This window comes from Microplitis demolitor, chromosome 5 (genome assembly GCF_026212275.2).
Source record: "Microplitis demolitor isolate Queensland-Clemson2020A chromosome 5, iyMicDemo2.1a, whole genome shotgun sequence".
In the NCBI taxonomy this organism is placed as follows: domain Eukaryota; kingdom Metazoa; phylum Arthropoda; class Insecta; order Hymenoptera; family Braconidae; genus Microplitis; species Microplitis demolitor.
Window position 1 is genome coordinate 14151830 of NC_068549.1, and position 24219 is coordinate 14176048.

Sequence of the window (24219 nt, forward strand, 5' to 3'; positions counted from 1 at the left end):
AGAAGGCAGTCTGAAACATAGAATCATCGAAAGCAGTCAGGCTCAATATTAAAACCTCAACTTCGTTCTCACCCTCTCAAAGTTATTGTTAAGAGTACACTAACAATTTATAAATTAATTCAACTGTATATTTTCACATCACCCAAAATTATACCCTTATAATTGAATAAATCGAATTTAGATATATGAAATAATATATATAATCAAACAACCAGTTTATTGCAACCACCAAATGGTGGCTGTTCAACCCATTCTTAATTATTATTTATAATCATATGTAAGTTTTCATTACGTCCAATTTAAATCGACCGCTCAACTACGCCACCGCCAAAACATCTACCAGGACGTAACACAACGGTCAACAGCCATGTTTTTCAAGAAATTATCCACACGGAAACCATTACAGGTGCACACATACATCAATAAAACATAATTAATTAAAGAGATCTGATAACTTATAGACATAATTACTCGTATTATTACTGCAATCAATTCTAGTATTTACTACATTAAATATCCGCTCGGTAGCTTCTGCAATTATGCTACTTTGTATTCGTAAAAATGAATAGATTCAGTGCTCGATTAACTGTCAACTCATTAATCAAATTAAATTCAGTGATCAATTTTCTCGAGAACCTAATAAACTTAATATATACGCGTTTGGTGATCATAATAACAACTATGTACATAATAACAAATTAATTTAGATAATTTTTATCAAATACTCGAGCTCACTTACTCAATTTAAAGAGAATTTATACATCATTCTGAGTTCGAAATATATCAGTATTAGAAAATAATGTAAATCAACGATTTCAATTATGTAACCCAGTGATATTATGTGCTGTGATAAACAAAAATATTTTTATATTTTTAAATATACGTATTTTTTCTCCATCTCAACCACTAATGAGCCCTGTCATGTATTTATTATTTTAATTATCCAACATTCTATGGTACTTCTAGCCGGAGGGTTGGTTGGTTGTGTTGGTAGTATTGGGCAGCTGCACTTATATACACCATTACAGGTTACAGAGCTCAACTTAGTGGATAACGATTCAATGAATCCTCCCAAGGACGAGACCTCAGAGGTTCCTGAGCGTCCTCCAAAACAACACCTGCCTACTCCTACCATCAGCGTCGACGAAATATCAGTACTCAGTGAATCTAGCATCATCGATTGTGGTGAACCCACTGATGGAGACTTAACTAAACTACGGGCAAAACGCACTCCATCGAAGAAATCGATTTTCCCTGGTATCGAGCTGAAAGTGAATGGCACTAGTTCAACCTTACTTATTATTCATTGGCGATCAACTGTACCAAGGAATTCCGGGAGAACTCATATATCGAACACGATTTATACGGTTTAACGTATCACTCATACATCGCCACAAAAAAAAAACTCATCGCACTTATTATCTCAATGACGATTCCCGCAGCTGCTCCAATGCTAGTGCACTCAACCAGAGCTCCAACGTACTTACTAGCACTCGCAATTTCCAAGTTCTATGCAAGTCGCGAGAACTGGTCTAAATTCAGGGACTCTATCACCTCTATGGTGATTAATGCTGAGGAACTTATTTCCGTTCAACTACTTCAGTACTTGAAGGGCCATCTTCAAGGACAAGCTGCACTCAACCTCACCAGTGAAAAAATGTGCAAAGACCAATTTATACGTACGTGGAGTCAACTCAAGGAAAGGTACAACAACCTTTGTCTTCTCATCGGCGCTCAGTTGGACAAGCTTCTACACATGCATACACTCACATCGCTCACCACTCATCTGAGCATCTCAATTACCTCCTAAGCACCGTGACGGAGGCAATCAACACACTCAACGCATTGAATGTGCAATTGAACTCAGATATAACTACATTGCTAGCTCAGTTGATTATATTCAAGCGGGACTGATACAGCCAGGAGCTGTGGGAGATCAAAACGGGTGCTTCCATTGAATACCCAACACTTAAGATACTCAACGAGTTTCTTGTAAGTCGTGTCTATGTACAAGAACGAGCGGAACAGGCGTCTCCGTCTAAACCACCGTAGTCAGCTGAAAAAACAGCTTCTTACGCTGCTGCAGCTGTTTCACCCTTATCGTCAAGCATCCAAGCTCCAGTCAAGCACTTATGAACTCTCAGTACTCAATCTCTCAAGAAGGTATTAAATTGGTGTAATACCGTATGATGGGCGGTGTGGCTCAATAAGTTATAGATCAAATTGAACGGAATATAGTATAGTGCCGGATAGCTCAACTAGTAGAGCACTCGGCGCGATACCGACATGGTCTGGGTTTGATTCCCATTTCGGGCTATCTATATTTTTCTCAATTTATCTATAAATTGTCTTATTGAGAAGGTTTGCATGTTTCAGGTTACCACTATATTAAATTTGATCTATAACTTATTGAGCCACACCGTCCATCGTACGGTATTACACCAATTTAATATATAGTGGAAACCTAAAACATGCAAACCTTCTCAATAAGACAATTTATAGATAAATTGAGAAAAATATAGATAGCCTGAACTGGGAATCGAACCCAGACCATGTCGGTATCGCGCCGAGTGCTCTACCAGTTGAGCTATCCGGCACTATACTATATTCCGTTCAATTTGATCTATAACTTATTGAACCACACCGTCCATCGTACGGTATTACACCAATTTAATATAGTGGAAACCTAAAACATTTTCCAAATAAATTGGAATAAAGTGGAAGCGTAAAAAATTTTATAGGTTTATGAATTTTTGGATAGGAGTAGAAGAGACTTCAATCTACCGATCTATATATTTCACGTTTTAATGCAATTGTTTGAACACAAGTTATTCATGTTTCAAATTTTGTGTCAATACTTTATGACCAGATAGTAGGTAACACATAAGCAGCATTCAGCTGTCTCTTTGATTTCAAGCGTCGTCTAAACCATTGCGATCGTCTCGACGCACTCTACCTTGATTCTTTAAAGGAATACAAAGAACTTAACCACATGGTGGAATCAACTCAATCAGCAACAATCGAACCAGCCTACTATCGCCCCCATCATGGAGTCTTACATCTTAGTCCAAAACTGCAACTTGATATCTTCGTACTTCTAGGAGTTCGTACTCATAAACTCATCTTGAAAACAACATCACGGAGATGTTTAGGCAGGTTTTGGCCAACGAACGCGATTAACGACTTCAACAATGATTCTGGTTCAACGAAAAAGGCCAAATAACTCCATACAAACTCACCATGGTTGCCCCCGGGACTCGACCAGCTCCATGTTTGGCTGTTTGTGCTCTACTTCAACTGAATGAAGACGAAGGACATCAATTTCCACTTGCGATCACTCCACTCACACACAGAAGATATGTTGATGATATCTGTTAGAGGAACAACAGCAAGACACACTAAGTAGCTAAATATCTAATACTGTGCATTTACAACGGTTAATATTCTTCTTTACTCATTAGTATCTCTTTCATATCGTACGCGACTGCCATACATACTGGTCGTACTCTGTTTGTGTATTATTAATTATTCATTAAAGTGTACTATATAATTATTAAACCTGCATTATTATCTTCCAATTATTGCTCCCAGCGTTATAAACTCTCAACAGGTTTTGGGCCTAGGCTCAATATTGGAAAAAGAATAAGTAAGATTCTTTTATAAAAGTGAAATAGTTATCAATTGCTTTTGTTCTCGTTTCTAAAATGGCGTCAAGCTCGTTGGGTGTCACTAAAATTAAGCTTTTGTGTAAGAACAAATATGAAGCGTGGAAAATATATGTAGAGGTATTGTTAAACAAAAATTATCTATCGAAATATGTGAGTGGTGACAAGAAACTTCCTCATCTCATTGAAGCAGAGACACAGAATACAAAGGCTGTACACTCAAGCCGGTTAAGCCGACTAAGAAAGTTAGCTAAGTTAATTAGTTAACTAACCGATCAGCTTAGCTAATTTTTTATAAGCTATAAAATGATTTTTTATTCACGGACAGGTTCAAAAAATAATACTGATATTTTTTTTTTATTATGAAGAAAAAACGGTGGTAATAATGTCTATTATATCATAGAATATATATACACTAGCGCTCAAAAGTATTTGGCCACCTGTATTGTTCATTATATTACAAACAATACATCTATTAGAACAATATTATTAGGTTAACACAAGAATTAATTTATAATTAGCAAAGTGGTTTTAGTACACGAGGCTGTAAGTAACAAGGCACGTTGTAGAAGAAGGATTATGGAGAGAGCGTCGTTAAGTCGTCGTGACCGCTCGGTGGTGATGTGGCAGCCTCGCTACATAAGACGAATTTTCCCATTGGCTTAAAAGCGCGCCAATAGGGAGTAGTTAATAACGAATTTTCCTCATTGGCTGCCAAGCTCTCGGTATAAGGCGAATTCTATGACTGGCCGGCTAATATAAGACGAATTATTTGATTGGCCGGCTTGTAGAGGGTTCTCATGGCGTCTTGACACGGTCATGAGAAAGAAATTGTATGTGTCGGGCCCAAATAGCGAGTGAACTATTCTAACACTGAAGTCAGTAGCGAGTTCGGCAACTCCCGGACGTAGCGGAAATTCATGAAGCTTATTTAAATTAATTAAGCTCGTGACTGAACAAAAAGTTTTTAACATATGATTTCAATTACGCGCGCTTTTTAATTTTTCAATATCGATGTTTATTTGTAAATTAGTTAGTTTTTTTGCCTGTATGCTTCTTATGTGCTGTGGTATTTTTTTTGTAGAATTGACATTTCGTGTTTCACAAAAGTTTTATAATTTCCATACATTTGAAAACTACAGTTCAAAGATTCAATTGAATATTTAAAAATGTCATTACTATGTAATCACTTTACACTAGTTACAAATGGTATTGCTGGATGTAAATATTGTCCAATTGAGTACAATATAAAAAAGACAACAGCATCACTAAGATATCCTTTAAAGAATAAGCATAATGTCAAAATGCAATCAGTGACATTAATTAAAGAAATGGAATTAAATTCATGGTAAGTTTTATTTTTTTTTTTGTACGGAATTATTTCAGTTGATCGAATTTAATATTTTTTTGAAACTAAAAACATCAATTTTTTTCAATTTTTATAAATATAATAAATTAATATATAATTGATGCTTAGCTCGGATGATGAACTAAGCTTAGATGCATCGGAAAATCCAAAGAAACGACGTTTAACAAAAGAATATTATTGCCGTAAAGTATGTACTTAATTTTTTATAAGTTCCCGCTAAGAAAATTGAAAATTTTCAAAAATTGGAAAGTTATTTTACATTAAAATAAACAACATTGTTTATATCCATTCTATCGTTAATATAATTTTTTTGTTTTTTTAGAATCCTAAGGCAAAAGTAATCACCATGTCACTTGTAAAATATATAGCGGCATGTTACTGTAATCACACGCAGAAGGTCCAGGATTCATACAATTCGTCAAAGCCCTTAGTCCTGAATATGTGATCCTGAGTAAAACTGTCATAATAGGTCGCTTAGAAGTCTTATATGAATCAGTGCGTAACGATTTACTGGCAACTTTTCGTCGTATCCTGATGTGTTGATTATGACAGATGCTTGGTCAGCTTGTTCATCAAACTTATTCTTTACTATTACAGTACATGCCATAGACGAGTTATGGAATTTATATTCTGTAACTTTGGACACATTGGAAATGACTAAAATTTACTCAGTAGAGAATATTTATAATCATTTATGCAATGATTTATCAGAATGAAATATTGTTGAAAAAGCAATTGCTGTGGTGCATGATAACGCCTTCAATATAGTCGTTGCAATGTAGAAAAGCTCCACTGCTGATATCAAAATTGGTCAAAGTGTTATTCGTTGTTTTTGTCACTCGTTGCAAATTGTTGTTGAAAAAGCTTTCAACAAAGAAAATTTTAAAAAATATTTTCAAAGAGTTTCCGTAATTGCTGACCACTTAAACATTCATATAATAACGTTCTCTACTATTTCGCATAACCCACAGCGGAGTGTGGGTAGTATATAATAGCCGTTATTGCCCTCCGATGATGAATACTGAAAATTAACCTACAAGAAATAGACACAATTTCCCCTAGAGTCGGAAAATCTCTACTGGGTCCACAGCTCGTCTCAGGCTGGGTTAGATAACCGAATCGGGCGCCAGTTCGTACACCTCCATGAACAATAAACTCAAATAAAATGTAAAGAGAAAGATGAAAATGACATCAAAATTACAAGAGAGCAGTTTCAGATTAGGAAAAGGATTATCTTACCATTTATCTTTCAATTATATTTTAAATCATAAATAACAAATGTTGTATAAAATTAATAATTTATACTCGCAAATAACAATCGCTAATTGTTTATCATATTATAGTATCCTCAAATAATAAATAATCGCAAATAATAATAATAATAACTTATAAATAATATGTATAAATCAAGATAATCGCACATGATGATAAGTGATAGTTACTGATAAAAATAAATCATAAATAAGTTATATGTGCAAAATTTCTAACGCAATAATCTCAAATAATAGTGATAATTTGTAAATAATAACAAATAATAATCAATAATTGTAAATAATAACAATTAAATATGTATCGCATATAATAATCAATACTAAGAAAATAATAAATAATAATCATAAGTAATTATTGAAAACCCAATCAAAGAGTTTTCTCATATACCTTTTGATAATAGTAAAAATAATAACTAATAACTATAAATATTATTAAAAAAAAATCCAATTACTTATCGCAGTTAATACTCAATTATAATAAAATAATAATTAATGCTTTGTCTTGGTGATTTACGTTTCACGGTAATCAACAATTACGCATGATGAGAAGGACGGGCAGATTATTAATTAATAAGATATATATATTCGTGGTGATAATTTTAAGTATATTCGACGTATATTACAATGTAAATGTAGGTACAAGATACACGTTCGTTTAGGGTGGTGTACTGATAAGAACTAACCACTACATCTAAGTCGGCAATGGTCATTAGTATAGCTAATACATTCTGGTAACTTCTGGAACATACTAGCACTATGAACTTTGGCCTTCAACACCCTCTTTCAAGGTACATAGTGCGTGCACACTTCTCTAAGCATTCACACACACTAATTTACAATGCCTATATTATTCACACATTTTATTCTTGCTCAGACCTTTTGTAAACATATCTGTAGGCGTTCTTTCTGTACACAAATATTTAACATCTATCACACCACTCGCATACTCATTCCTTACAAAATGATGTCTAACATATACATGCTTAGTACGCTGGTCATATACATCGTTCTTGATCATACTTATTGTACTCTGGTTACCATGCAGTATCGTGACAGTTTCTGAGCCTTCCTGTATACCCAAACTAATTAATAAGCCTTTCAAGTACAAGGCCTCTTTAGTAGTCTCCGCTACCGCGATATACTTTGCCTCTATACTTGAGAGCGCCACTGTTTTCTGTTTTCGCGCCTCCCAACTAATTACAGATCCCACCAGAATGAATCCATACCCCGTATACAACTTACGATCCGCTGAGTCCCCTCCCCAGTTAGCATCTGCAACAGCAAATAAAGCTAGCCCGGTTTGCTCAAATCTCAACCCGTAGTCTATCGTACCCTTCAAATACCTCAGAACCCTTTTCGCGGCTTTCCAATACTCGACATTGTAATTGGTATTGAATTGACTTAAATAATTGACCGCGTAAATTATATCTGGCCTAGTAGTTATCGCAAGATACAACGACGCTCCGATTAGACTTTGGTACGGATACTTATCCATTTCTGACTCACTCGCACATTCTGGTTTTACTAAATTACATTTAGCCTCAATGGGTGTGTCTATCGGTTTACACTCATCCATCCCAAAACGTTTAAGTGCGGCCCTGGTATACTGTTTCTGTCTCAAGAACACACGTGACTTTTCGTCCCGTCCGAACTCGATACCTATACAACTTTTAGCTATTCCGAGATCTTTAGTCTGGAATGACTTTGATAACGCTTTTTTAATTTCACCTATCCAGGCCTCGTCGTCACTAGCTAATAAGATATCATCAACGTATATCGCTATATACATTACTCTGTCACCTTTCCAGTTAACGAACAAACATTTGTCTTGTGGCACCGCATTAAATCCTAATATATTTAGTCTATCTACTAATTTTCTATGCCACTCAACCCCGGCTTAGCGCAATCCATACAACGACTTTTTCAGAGCAAATACAATGTCGCTCCCCGCTTTTAAGCCCTCTCTCCAGTGCTTAACGGTTTCTATTATTTTCCCTTCGCATATTACCTTCCCATCTAAAATCGATGAGCTCACCCGCAATTATCTTTCCGATAATCTCATGCATACACTCGGGCACTTTCATGTATACACTTTCGCGCAATTCACCATTTAAATACACAGTCACTATGTCCATCTGGTGAATTTTCAAATCGTATTCCGCTGCTATCGCCGCTATGATCCTCACTGATGTTGACCGCACTACTGGTGAGAATGCCTCGGTGAAATCTTCTCCTGGCCTCTGAAAACATCCTTTTGCTACTAATCTGACCGTTCTTTTGCCATCAGACTTAGTGCAAAATACGTAGCGACTTCCGATCTCTTTTCAATTTCCCATGTCTTATTCTTTATCTGGGCTAGCATTTTTTCGTCTAATGCTATTTTCCACGAGTCCGCATTTTCTGTCTTGCTCGCTTGATTCCACGTGATTAAATTATCTGTCACTGTTAGATATGCGAATACGTCTTCGTCCATCGCATTATCCTTTTTTTCTTCATTCTCTTTTTCGCTAGCGGCTCCGTGGTCTTCCCCACTCTGTTCGTCTGGTACTGTGACGTATACTTTCCTCGGTCTTCCTACCAATCCTGTCCGCATATACATCGGGCGTCCCCGCCTTCTCTTGCTGGGTAAATTTACGCGTTCCCATGACTTTGTTGCCCCTCTCTTTCTCTGGGGTCTCTCTTGCTTCTTTTCTGGTTCGGGCTTCTCCGGCTCTTCGCTCGGCATCTCGAGTTCTTCGCACTGTTCCTCTATTACTTCATTGTTTCTCTCGTTTTCAAATATTTCCTTATATTTGCCCTTAAAACCAATCTGATCGACAAACTTCACATCCCGTGTAGTTTTCACTGATCTATCTCGCGGAAAGTAGATACGATATGCCTTCGAGGTAAGTGTATATCCTACGAACACTCCTGGTGCTGATCTGGAATCTAGTTTCCCGCGCTTTTGCGTCTTATCCAAGACGAAAGCCTTTGTTCCAAACACTTGCATGTGTTTAGCCGTGATAGGTTTTCCCTTCCAGATACAATACGGTGTTTCTCCGTTTATTTATCCCTAGTATTTCACTAGTCTCGGCATTGCTAACACTGTCTTTAATGTTGTTCACCAAGTACAGATTCCCGCGTCTCTTCGCGCGCATAATCACATAATTGTTTTTATTTATCACCACCGCTTCAGTTTTCCTGAAGGTCACTGTGTGTTCAAAGTCTGTGGCCCGTGCCACCGAGAATAGGTTCATTCTCAAATCTGGTGCGTATGATACGTTCTTAAACCCAATATCCCACTGTCTTTTACCGGTTGGCACTTTGGCTGAAACGTTTCCCGTTCCCAATATTTTATTGTTTTTATCAGTTACCAGGCTCAACTCCGCACATTTAGGTTTAAATTCACTGAACTTGTCTCTACTGTTACACAAATGATTTGTCGCATCACTGTCTATACACCAACACGCGTTACCACTACTACTGTACATTGCCTGTTCATTGGTACTTAACGATGACTCATTTGTATTTCTTGCACTGTCGTATTCTCTTCTATTCCTTTCTGAGCAGTTCTTTGCGATATGTCCTCTCTTATGGCACTTGAATCACTCGACTTCCCGCCGAAAATTCTCGTCTCTGGAACTCGACGCCTTTGACTTTCCGCCGTATTGTCCACGTTGTTTTTTCTGATTTTGCCTCGAATACATTGCTCCTTGTGCTGGCTCATCATGTTGCTCTGCATGTCTCTTCTGGTATTCCAGAATTTTTACCCTAAGTTCGTCCAGTGATGGTAACTCCTTCTGTGTTTCTATCGATGTCTTAAACACTGTGTAACTTTCTGGTAATTTGTCTGTCTCTATAAACTTGGTGATGTGTTTCCTCACATCATCCCCTTCTGTCATCCTCGACAAAGTAAGCTTCTTCAGCAAGTACACTTTTTGCGCCAGTCCCCCAGATTCATACGTCGCCTTGATCTTATCCCAGATTTCCTTCGACGTCTCCAAGTCATCATATGCTGCTGCCTCGTCTGTCCCCAACGCGATCAGAAGATCTTCCATCGCCCTTCTGTTCTATTTGACTCACGTCGCGATATCTTCTGGTTCTGTTTTTTCAACAACGACATACTCCCACGTTTTATGACTCATGAAAATACCCTTCATCTGTGTTTTCCACGGACGGTAGTTCTCTCTGGTAAGGGGGTCTATTTTTATTGAAAAAGCCATTTTCTCTGATCACTTAACAACCACAAAAAATCGACACTGTCAACATTTTACACTAGTCACAGCACAACGGTTTTCCCACCAAAAATGTTCGAGCTCTTACGCCTGGTGTCTCACAATGACGAATTCCACGCCACTGTACGCTATCAAAACTTCTCGATACTTCTAAATAACTTTTTTATTTAATTAAAAACTGCTTCGATTTTTACAATGGGATACCCGCGTTATCTGGGCCCATAATCTAATGGTAAAGACGGGCAAATTATTAATGAATAAGATATATATATATATGTATATATATTCGTGGTTGTAATGCTAAGTATATTCTACGTATATTACAATGTATATGTAGGTACAAGATACACGTTCGTTTAGGGTGGTGTACTGATAAGAACTAACCACTACATCTAAGTCGGCAATGGTCATTAGTATAGCTAATACATTCTGGTAACTTCTGGAACATACTAGCACTATGAACTTTGGCCCTCAACAACGCACTTAATTTTCTGATTATGAAAATTGCAACAGTTGTTATACGCTATCTCACTCACACTTATGAGATGAACAATTGGCCACCAACGTGGGAACAAATTACACGCCAATGTATTAGCTCAAAAGTACTGACAGTTAACATAATTAATCAACTCTCCTGGTTGAAAATTTAATACGGTAAATGTATTTCCTTTATTATTTCTCCAAAAATAATCAAATAATGCCAATGGATTTATACCATTTACTCAAAATATCAAATGGCGTCAAATTTATAACATTTGTTATCAACAAGGGCACACACGCTACTCTTACGGAGACTATCCCACGCCTGACCATGGCAGCACGTGAATCTCATGCCGGCACCTCGGCCGGCACCATTTTGTCATAAATCTCACTTCAACCAGTGGCGATACAGGGTATTCTTCCGATTAGGTCCCCTCGCCGATTTCGCTCTAATTTCTCATAGTCCTTACTTTTGGGTCAAATAACATGGGATCATATGATTTTTTCACCGGCGAAACCCAAAATCGAGAGAAAAAAATTTTTTAAAATTTTAAAGCTATTGCATAGCTTTAAGTGCGGGCTTTAAGCGCGGCGACTGAATCAAGAAATTCCGTAACAAAAATAAAACCTAACACCCCCCACTCCGCCTACCATGTAGCTCGGCTGAGCGTTCACTTTACGTGTATGTATATGGTACGACTGTACGAAGCTCGCACGGATCGAGACGAGCTGCTCCGAAATCGGCTGAATACGTAAGCAGCTGTTTGTGAGAAAGTATATCACGTGCCAAAAGGTAAGAGGGCACATACCACTGTATGCGCCCTTTTAGCTTTGCAAAGCTAAAAGAGCGCATCAATTTTTTTTTCATCGCCAATTGATTAGTAAACATTTTCTACGCTTTAAAATCCAACATTGTTTTCCCAAAGCTAAAAGGGCGTATGTCTTTCATTATGCGCCCTTTCAGCTGTAGGAATTTGAAAATTTTGTGACCAAAAGCTAAAACGGCGTATAAATTGTTTTTCTGATAAATTCATTAAAAAGCTTAGCCGAACTCTAAAAATAAAAAAAAATGCTGCAGTCGTAAAGTTATATTCTAACTAATACATTCTTTCAATATTAAAGTTAAAAATATGTCTACACAGAAAAACAGGATTTCTTGGGGCAAAAATTTTTACTTAACTCAAGAAATTTTTTGTACTATAAAGTGAAATCAAAAATTTTCTTGGGATGAGAAAAAATTTTCTTGAAACAAGAAAAAAATTTCTCAGGCGAGAAAAAAAATTCTTGAGCCAAGAAATTCTTTTTTTCTATGTAGAAAAATAATTATTTCTTTATTATTAAGTACTTTGGATTTTTTTTTTCATATTATTCTGATTTATGACGGATCCATAATCCAAAACACTAATTGAAGAAAAAGTCAGTAAATTTTTATTTTTTATAATCGTTATGAAAATTTTTTATTTAATTAAAAATTTAATATTTTAATTTTTTTTATAATTTTATTTTTAATAAATTTTGGAAAAAAAAAGTGTAGGAGACGTTTTTTTGCAGATCTTAGCGTTTCGAAAAATTTCAAACCTAATGGCGAAAAAAATTTTTTCATACGCTCTTTTAGCATAATTTCCTACTAACCTGTAGCAATGCGCCCTTTTATCTTTTGGCACGCTATATAGGTGTAAAGGTAACTATCATATCTTTAAAATGCCACACTCTAGGGGTGGGCGATATTGAAAAAAAACATCGACATCGTAACATCGATAGTTTTCGTTTTCTATTATCAAGTGTTGTCTCCAAAAAATATTGATACTTTAGAAAAGAAACATCGATAGTTGAAATATCGATAGATCAACTTCGTTGATAAAAAATCAGAGTGGTTGACAACTTTTCTTTCTGAAAAATTGAATTTGAAAATGAATAATGATCCACAAGAATCCACAACAAAATATCGGACCACCATTGACGCGGTATTTTCCAGATATTTAAAGGATATCAAGTCTCAAGCTTATGTTTCTTATTTCAGTTACCATAAACCTATAGTTTAAATTATAAAAATTCCTGAATAACCTACATGTATTGTAAGATGATAAAAATATTTTAAACGATATTAACTTCTCATTTATTCAATAAAAGAAAAAAATTTGTTTTCTTATCGGTCACCACGCTCAAAAAGTGTAACTTGAATTAATATCAAAGAAAAAAAAATACTGCATAAATAAAAAATAAATAAATAATTATAATTGCATAAGTTGATAAAAAATGTTATGCAATAGCTTTACCGCGGCAGTCCCCGAGTGCCACACGTTTTTTTTTTTTTCTAATACAATTGTTAAATTTTTTTTTTTTTTGACTGTAATTTGGTTCATTTTGATTTCTTATGGACCAAATAACAAAAAAAAATATGATTTTTTCATGATGATACCCAAAACTCATTATACTTTATTTAATTTTATGTCTGTAACAATAATAATAATATTTATAATAAATGAATAAATAACTAATCAATAAATAAAAATAATTAATAATTCATTCGCTTGTGATAGTACAGGGCTGATATTTTACAATAATAATAATAATAATAATAATGTTTATTCAATTACCCGATTGGCTACTACCATTTACATTACATGTTTTATTTACATTCAACAATATTTTTTATAATTTTAGATTTTGTCTTTTTTAATGTCTTTTATTAAATTTCGCCTAAAACATGCTATTGTATCCGCTTTTTTTGTTACAACCGGCAATTTATTGTATAAATTAAAGCCTTCATAGTTTATTGATTTTTCTGCAGACCTTGTCCTTTTTCTAGTTACTACTAAATTATCACCATTTCTTGTGTTATATTTATGACTAGAATTCGCAATCTCCCTATTGAGATAATCCGGAGTAATCTTATTTATCATTTTATATACCGTGACACACACATTATACTTAGCTCTTTGCTCCATGGACATAAAACATAACGCATCTAACATATTTTCTATGGTTGTATACCGATTTACTCTTAATATCGCTCTCATCGCTCTGTTTTGTGTCTTTTGCAGCATATTCATACAATGCTTATTCATGTTTAACATCAGTGTCCTACAGTATTCATAGTGAGGTGCAATTATAATTTTATATATTAAAATTCTCGTGACGTACCCTACTTGATGACCTACACGTCTTAAAAAACCTATTTTTTTATTAACTTTCTGTGATATATAATACGTGTGACTCTCAAACGTTAGATACTTATCTATTATTATTCCTAAGTACTTTGTTTCGTTAACCTCTATTATACTTTCCCTAACAATCATAATATTACACTTTTTTTCGACCTTTATTCTCCGGTCATGTATCAACATGAACACTGTTTTTTTGGTATTAACTTTTAAAGAGTTTTTTCCCAGCCAATTTTCTATATCAATCAGCGTCCTATTCAATATTAACTCTACTTTATCTACACTTTTATCACAAACATACAATATCAAATCATCCGCAAATAGTTTACATTCACAACCATATTTTTTAGCGATTTCTATTATGCCATTGATACATAGAATAAATAATAGTGGACCCAATTTCGAGCTTTGGGGTACACCATTTTTTACTTTTTTCTTTTTCGACACTCCTTTTCCATATCTAACTTGCTGAGTCCTATTATTCAAATATGATTTCAACCATTCAATTGCCTTCTGCTTTACGCCACACTTTCTTTCTAATTTTTCAATAAGTCTGTTTATGTTGATCGTCTTAAAAGCTCTCTTCAAATCCAAATACAATACTCCATACAACTTTCCTTCATCCAATCCTGCTTTCCGTTCACTTATAATCTTCAGCAAAGCTGTCTCACATGAGTGCCCCGTCCTAAATCCTGATTGTTCTTCTTTTAATATTTTGTTCTTTGTTATATGTTCTTCTAATTGATTTTTAATTATCTCTTCCAATATTTTCTCTAAGATTGGTAATGTATTTATTGGCCGATAGTCTTCTGCTTTTCTACTCCCTCTTACTTTTTGTATAGGATGTATTATAGAGTTCTTCCACAATGCAGGTATTTTACATTGTTCAATACTACAGTTAATCATATCAATAATAACTCCTCTATTAACATTCCATACCGGTATTATGATGTCGGTCGATACTTCTTCATTTTTACATTTATTTTTGTCTAAGTTTTTTATTATATTATCAACTTCGTTTTCACTAGCAGTTTGAAATTCATTCAACACTGATTCACATTCATTAACATCTGATTTTACTTCATTATTTTATCTCGTCTCAAACTCCTTTACAATTTCATCTATACTTTCAATAAAGTATTCGTTAAATTTATCAGCAATCATGCTTTCGTCAGTGTAATTTATACCCCTAAACACAATGTCACTCTGTCCTTTGCTCTTTTGCTTATCTCCAATAATTTCTTCTAAATTTTTCCACATCTTTTCCGAGTCTTTTTTTTGTTTCTCAATCTGCTGCTCATAGTATTTTTTTAGCAATTTTTAATTCCATCACAACTTCATTCCGTATCTTCCGATATTTGTTCCAGGTATCAACACATTTTTCGCTCTTTGCTTTACAAAACGTGGAATCCCGTTCATACACTTTTTGCTTAGTTTCTCGGTTAAACCATGGTTTATTCTTCCATAGTGTTGGTATTACTTTCCTTTTCATCGGTGCAATTTCGTTCATACTTTCAATAATAACTTCAGTCACTCCGTCTACTCGTGCGTCTACATCATCGACATTAAGAGCTTTCTTATTCTCTTTCCACTTTCGATACTTATCATTTAACACGTTCTTATATAGTTTTTTATTATCATTGCTGTAATCTCTTTTATATCCTATATACAGACCATTATCATATTCTACTTCAACTTTTCTGGGTACGGTAACTTTAATCATGAAATGATCCGAAATCCTAGGTTTCTCAATCACTTCCGTCTTGATACTCATATTAGAAAACACTAAATCAATAGTTGTACTTGAACTTTTTGTACATCTCCTATAGGAATTAAAACATTTTTTTAGACCCAAGCTTTTCATTTCTTTCAGTAACTTTTTCGAATATTGCGTTTCTTTACTTATGTCTATATTAAAATCACCGACCAAAATCACTTGTCCACTTTCAACTAATTCCTCGCACTCCTGTACTATTCTATTAATAAATTGTCCGTTACTTTGATTAGATGAGTGGTAAACATTACTGATAATCACCCTTCTCATATTTTCCTTCCAGCTTCACATTACTGATCCACATATTTTTCTCTTCTTCTCCTAAGTCCACCACATTTTGAAGTTCCTTAAATTTAATTTCCTTCCTTAAATATATTGTCACTCCTCCCGTCCGTTTGTTTCCAGAGTATACATTAATGCTATTATAATTTTTGATATCTATTTCATGTTCTTCTATGTCTTTTGTCACATGTGTTTCTGTGATACATACAATATCAGGTCTCATATCATTTATAACGATTTCCAACTCATCTTTATGGTGAATGAATCCTTGCATATTTGTCAGTAATATAAAAACTTCATTTTTAATTTTCTTTTTAATGGTTATTTGCTATTCTGTGCAATACTTTATATTTTTTCGTGCTCTATCTTTCATCTTTTTACAATATATAAGTCTTTTCATTTGAGTTGTTTGAAAGAGAAACATAAAATACTTGATGATAATAAGAAGTTTAGTGAAGAAAGAATAATAATAATAATAATAATAATAATAATAATAATAAAAATAAAAATAAAAATAATAATAATAATAATAATAATAATAATAATAATAATAATAATAATAATAATAATAAAAATAATAATAATAATAATAATAATAATAAAAATAATAATAATAATAATAATAATAATAATAATAATAATAATAATAATAATAATAATAATAATAATAATAATAATAATAATAAAAATAATAATAATAATAATAATAATAATAATAATAATAATAATAATAATAATAATAATAATAAAAATAATAATAATAATAATAATAATAATAATAATAATAATAATAATAATAATAATAATAATAATAATAATAATAATAAAAATAATAATAATAATAATAATAATAATAATAATAATAATAATAATAATAATAAAAATAATAATAATAATAATAATAATAATAATAATAATAATAAAAATAATAATAATAATAATAAAAATAATAATAATAATAATAATAATAATAATAATAATAATAATAATAATAATAATAATAATAATAATAATAATAATAATAATAATAATAATAATAATAATAATAATAATAATAATAATAATAATAATAATGATAATAATAATAATAATAATAATAATAAAAATAATAATAATAATAATAATAATAATAATAATAATAATAATAATAATAATAATAATAATAATAATAATAATAATAATAAAAATAATAATAATAATAATAATAATAATAATAATAATAATAATAATAATAATAATAATAATAATAATAATAATAATAATAATAATAATAATAATAATAATAATAATAATAATAATAATAATAATAATAATAATAATAATAATAATAATAATAATAATAATAATAATAATAATAATAATAATAATAATAATAATAATAATAATAATAATAATAATAATAATAATAATAATAATAATAATAATAATAATAATAATAATAATAATAATAATAATAATAATAATAATAATAATAATAATAATAATAATAATAATAATAATAATAATAATAATAATAATAATAATAATAATAATAATAATAATAATAATAATAATAATAATAATAATAATAATAATAATAATAATAATAATAATAATAATAATAATAATAATAATAATAATAATAATAATAATAATAATAATAATAATAATAATAATAATAATAATAATAATAATAATAATAATAATAATAATAATAATAATAATAATAATAATAATAATAATAATAATAATAATAATAATAATAATAATAATAATAATAATAATAATAATAATAATAATAATAATAATAATAATAATAATAATAATAATAATAATAATAATAATAATAATAATAATAATAATAATAATAATAATAATAATAATAATAATAATAATAATAATAATAATAATAATAATAATAATAATAATAATAATAATAATAATAATAATAATAATAATAATAATAATAATAATAATAATAATAATAATAATAATAATAATAATAATAATAATAATAATAATAATAATAATAATAATAATAATAATAATAATAATAATAATAATAATAATAATAATAATAATAATAATAATAATAATAATAATAATAATAATAATAATAATAATAATAATAATAATAATAATAATAATAATAATAATAATAATAATAATAATAATAATAATAATAATAATAATAATAATAATAATAATAATAATAATAATAATAATAATAATAATAATAATAATAATAATAATAATAATAATAATAATAATAATAATAATAATAATAATAATAATAATAATAATAATAATAATAATAATAATAATAATAATAATAATAATAATAATAATAATAATAATAATAATAATAATAATAATAATAATAATAATAATAATAATAATAATAATAATAATAATAATAATAATAATAATAATAATAATAATAATAATAATAATAATAATAATAATAATAATAATAATAATAATAATAATAATAATAATAATAATAATAATAATAATAATAATAATAATAATAATAATAATAATAATAATAATAATAATAATAATAATAATAATAATAATAATAATAATAATAATAATAATAATAATAATAATAATAATAATAATAATAATAATAATAATAATAATAATAATAATAATAATAATAATAATAATAATAATAATAATAATAATAATAATAATAATAATAATAATAATAATAATAATAATAATGATTATAGAAAGTTCATTGTCTGTGTTGGTTATGATATCAAATTATTAAGCGATAAGGATGAGATTTGTTCAGCAGACAATAGTAGTAAGCGGAAGCGGAGAGGAAAAGAAATAGGGTTAGTATCAGAAGATAGCGAACTAATGAATAAAGTAAATGTCATCATGAATAAAATGAATGATATGGTTTTCGATCAAGATGAGCCTGTCGCAGAGATTAAAAATATTATGTTGGAGGAATTGACAAATTTCAAAAAGAATATTGTAAGAATGATTACAAACGCAGTGAAAAAAGAAATAAAAGTGATCGGTTATGAAATGAAGAAGCTAATTAATGAGAATGTGAATTCTGTTAATAGGAAAGAGTTGAAGGAAAATAAAAAGATAATTGAATCATATGCTGTTAAGGCTAAGAAATCTAGATATGATAACATAATCATCGAACCAAAAAAAGACTAAAATATTGTCAAAACTCTGAATCAAGTTAAAAATAGTATTAATGTGGCAAAATTCGGAATAGGAATTGATAATGTGATTAATGCTCAGAAAGGGAAGGTTGTGATAGGATGCACTAAAAAAGAAGAGTCTACTAAATTGGCAGAAGAATTGAGAAACAAATCGGAAATAATTATATCATTAGAGTACCTGACAAGAAATTGCCTAAATTTTAAGTCGTAAATGTCGAAGAAGAAGTACTATCAATGGGTGAAAAAGGGGTTCTAGATTTTATATCTAGACAAAACGAAATCAGTTTTAATGAGGAGCACAGAATGGAAGTAAAAAAAATCATTAGAGGTAAAAAACAAGGAGGCAGTATAATTATCAAGACGCATTCTTGGACACACAAGTTTATTTTACAAAAAGAGACAATAAAAGTGGGCTGGAGTAAATGCCGAGTTTTTGACTGCGTAAGTGTGGTAAGATGCTGTAAGTGTTGGGGATACCACCACTTTGCGAAAGATTGCAAAAAGGAAGAGGTTATTATTATTATTATTATTATTATTATTATTAATATTATTATTATTATTATTATTATTATTATTATTATTATTATTAATATTATTATTATTATTATTATTATTATTATTATTATTATTATTAATATTATTATTATTATTATTATTATTATTATTATTATTATTATTATTATTATTATTATTATTATTATTATTAATATTATTATTATTATTATTATTATTATTATTATTATTATTATTATTATTATTATTATTATTATTAATATTATTATTATTATTATTATTATTATTAATATTATTATTATTATTATTATTATTATTATTATTATTATTATTATTATTATTATTATTATTATTATTATTATTAATATTATTATTATTATTATTATTATTATTATTATTATTATTATTATTATTATTATTATTATTATTATTATTATTATTAATATTATTATTATTATTATTATTATTATTATTATTATTATTATTATTATTAATATTATTATTATTATTATTATTATTATTATTATTATTATTATTATTATTATTATTATTATTATTATTATTATTATTATTATTATTATTATTATTATTATTATTATTATTATTATTATTATTATTATTATTATTATTATTATTATTATTATTATTATTATTATTATTATTATTATTATTATTATTATTATTATTATTATTATTATTATTATTATTATTATTATTATTATTATTATTATTATTATTATTATTATTATTATTATTATTATTATTATTATTATTATTATTATTATTATTATTATTATTATTATTATTATTATTATTATTATTATATTATTATTATTATTATTATTATTATTATTATTATTATTATTATTATTATTATTATTATTATTATTATTATTATTATTATTATTATTATTATTATTATTATTATTATTATTATTATTATTATTATTATTATTATTATTATTATTATTATTATTATTATTATTATTATTATTATTATTATTATTATTATTATTATTATTATTATTATTATTATTATTATTATTATTATTATTATTATTATTATTATTATTATTATTATTATTATTATTATTATTATTATTATTATTATTATTATTATTATTATTATTATTATTATTATTATTATTATTATTATTATTATTATTATTATTATTATTATTATTATTATTATTATTATTATTATTATTATTATTATTATTATTATTATTATTATTATTATTATTATTATTATTATTATTATTATTATTATTATTATTATTATTATTATTATTATTATTATTATTATTATTATTATTATTATTATTATTATTATTATTATTATTATTATTATTATTATTATTATTATTATTATTATTATTATTATTATTATTATTATTATTATTATTATTATTATTATTATTATTATTATTATTATTATTATTATTATTATTATTATTATTATTATTTTTATTATTATTATTATTATTATTATTATTATTATTATTATTATTATTATTATTATTATTATTATTATTATTATTATTATTATTATTATTATTATTATTATTATTATTATTATTATTATTATTATTATTATTATTATTATTATTATTATTATTATTATTATTATTTTTATTATTATTATTATTATTATTATTATTATTATTATTATTATTATTATTATTATTATTATTATTATTATTATTATTATTATTATTATTATTATTATTATTATTATTATTATTATTATTATTATTATTATTATTATTATTATTATTATTATTATTATTATTATTATTATTATTTTTATTATTATTATTATTATTATTTTTATTATTATTATTATTATTATTATTATTATTATTATTTTTATTTTTATTTTTATTTTTATTTTTATTATTATTATTATTATTATTATTATTATTATTATTCTTTCTTCACTAAACTTCTTATTATCATCAAGTATTTTATGTTCTCTTTCAAACAACTCAAATGAAAAGACTTATATATTGTAAAAAGATGAAAGATAGAGCACGAAAAAATATAAAGTATTGCACAGAATAGCAAATAACCATTAAAAAGAAAATTAAAAATGAAGTTTTTATATTACTGACAAATATGCAAGGATTCATTCACCATAAAGATGAGCTGGAAATTGTTATAAATGATATGAGACCTGATATTGTATGTATCACAGAAACACATGTGACAAAAGACATAGAAGAACATGAAATAGATATCAAAAATTATAATAGCATTAATGTATACTCTGGAAACAAACGGACGGGAGGAGTGACAATATATTTAAGGAAGGAAATTAAATTTAAGGAACTTCAAAATGTGGTGGACTTAGGAGAAGAAGAGAAAAATATGTGGATCAGTAATGTGAAGCTGGAAGGAAAATATGAGAAGGGTGATTATCAGTAATGTTTACCACTCATCTAATCAAAGTAACGGACAATTTATTAATAGAATAGTACAGGAGTGCGAGGAATTAGTTGAAAGTGGACAAGTGATTTTGGTCGGTGATTTTAATATAGACATAAGTAAAGAAACGCAATATTCGAAAAAGTTACTGAAAGAAATGAAAAGCTTGGGTCTAAAAAAATGTTTTAATTCCTATAGGAGATGTACAAAAAGTTCAAGTACAACTATTGATTTAGTGTTTTCTAATATGAGTATCAAGACGGAAGTGATTGAGAAACCTAGGATTTCGGATCATTTCATGATTAAAGTTACCGTACCCAGAAAAGTTGAAGTAGAATATGATAATGGTCTGTATATAGGATATAAAAGAGATTACAGCAATGATAATAAAAAACTATATAAGAACGTGTTAAATGATAAGTATCGAAAGTGGAAAGAGAATAAGAAAGCTCTTAATGTCGATGATGTAGACGCACGAGTAGACGGAGTGACTGAAGTTATTATTGAAAGTATGAACGAAATTGCACCGATGAAAAGGAAAGTAATACCAACACTATGGAAGAATAAACCATGGTTTAACCGAGAAACTAAGCAAAAAGTGTATGAACGGGATTCCACGTTTTGTAAAGCAAAGAGCGAAAAATGTGTTGATACCTGGAACAAATATCGGAAGATACGGAATGAAGTTGTGATGGAATTAAAAATTGCTAAAAAAATACTATGAGCAGCAGATTGAGAAACAAAAAAAAGACTCGGAAAAGATGTGGAAAAATTTAGAAGAAATTATTGGAGATAAGCAAAAGAGCAAAGGACAGAGTGACATTGTGTTTAGGGGTATAAATTACACTGACGAAAGCATGATTGCTGATAAATTTAACGAATACTTTATTGAAAGTATAGATGAAATTGTAAAGGAGTTTGAGACGAGATAAAATAATGAAGTAAAATCAGATGTTAATGAATGTGAATCAGTGTTGAATGAATTTCAACTGCTAGTGAAAACGAAGTTGATAATATAATAAAAAACTTAGACAAAAATAAATGTAAAAATGAAGAAGTATCGACCGACATCATAATACCTGTATGGAATGTTAATAGAGGAGTTATTATTGATATGATTAACTGTAGTATTGAACAATGTAAAATACCTGCATTGTGGAAGAACTCTATAATACATCCTATACAAAAAGTAAGAGGGAGTAGAAAAGCAGAAGACTATCGGCCAATAAATACATTACCAATCTTAGAGAAAATATTGGAAGAGATAATTAAAAATCAATTAGAAGAACATATAACAAAGAACAAAATATTAAAAGAAGAACAATCAGGATTTAGGACGGGGCACTCATGTGAGACAGCTTTGCTGAAGATTATAAGTGAACGGAAAGCAGGATTGGATGAAGGAAAGTTGTATGGAGTATTGTATTTGGATTTGAAGAGAGCTTTTAAGACGATCAACATAAACAGACTTATTGAAAAATTAGAAAGAAAGTGTGGCGTAAAGCAGAAGGCAATTGAATGGTTGAAATCATATTTGAATAATAGGACTCAGCAAGTTAGATATGGAAAAGGAGTGTCGAAAAAGAAAAAAGTAAAAAATGGTGTACCCCAAAGCTCGAAATTGGGTCCACTATTATTTATTCTATGTATCAATGGCATAATAGAAATCGCTAAAAAATATGGTTGTGAATGTAAACTATTTGCGGATGATTTGATATTGTATGTTTGTGATAAAAGTGTAGATAAAGTAGAGTTAATATTGAATAGGACGCTGATTGATATAGAAAATTGGCTGGGAAAAAACTCTTTAAAAGTTAATACCAAAAAAACAGTGTTCATGTTGATACATGACCGGAGAATAAAGGTCGAAAAAAAGTGTAATATTAT

The 24219-nt window shown here is 28.3% G+C and overlaps 2 protein-coding genes across 2 annotated transcripts in view; both read left to right on the top strand.

Annotated features, from left to right (window-relative positions):
• The window catches only part of LOC103572945 (testis anion transporter 1), a 64685-nt gene that overhangs the window by 510 nt on the left and 39956 nt on the right, over positions 1-24219 (top strand). The gene's annotated exons all lie outside the window — the stretch shown is intronic.
• LOC128667830 (probable WRKY transcription factor protein 1) overlaps positions 16712-24219 on the top strand; it is a gene marked incomplete at its 5' end in the record, with an annotated part of 10722 nt that continues 3214 nt past the window's right edge. The window contains 5 exons of the mRNA XM_053739533.1: positions 16712-17092; positions 21988-22328; positions 22378-22873; positions 23061-23248; positions 23329-23923. Of these exons, the coding sequence (XP_053595508.1) occupies positions 16712-17092; positions 21988-22328; positions 22378-22873; positions 23061-23248; positions 23329-23923 (2001 nt within the window). The remainder of the gene's footprint in view (positions 17093-21987; positions 22329-22377; positions 22874-23060; positions 23249-23328; positions 23924-24219) is intronic.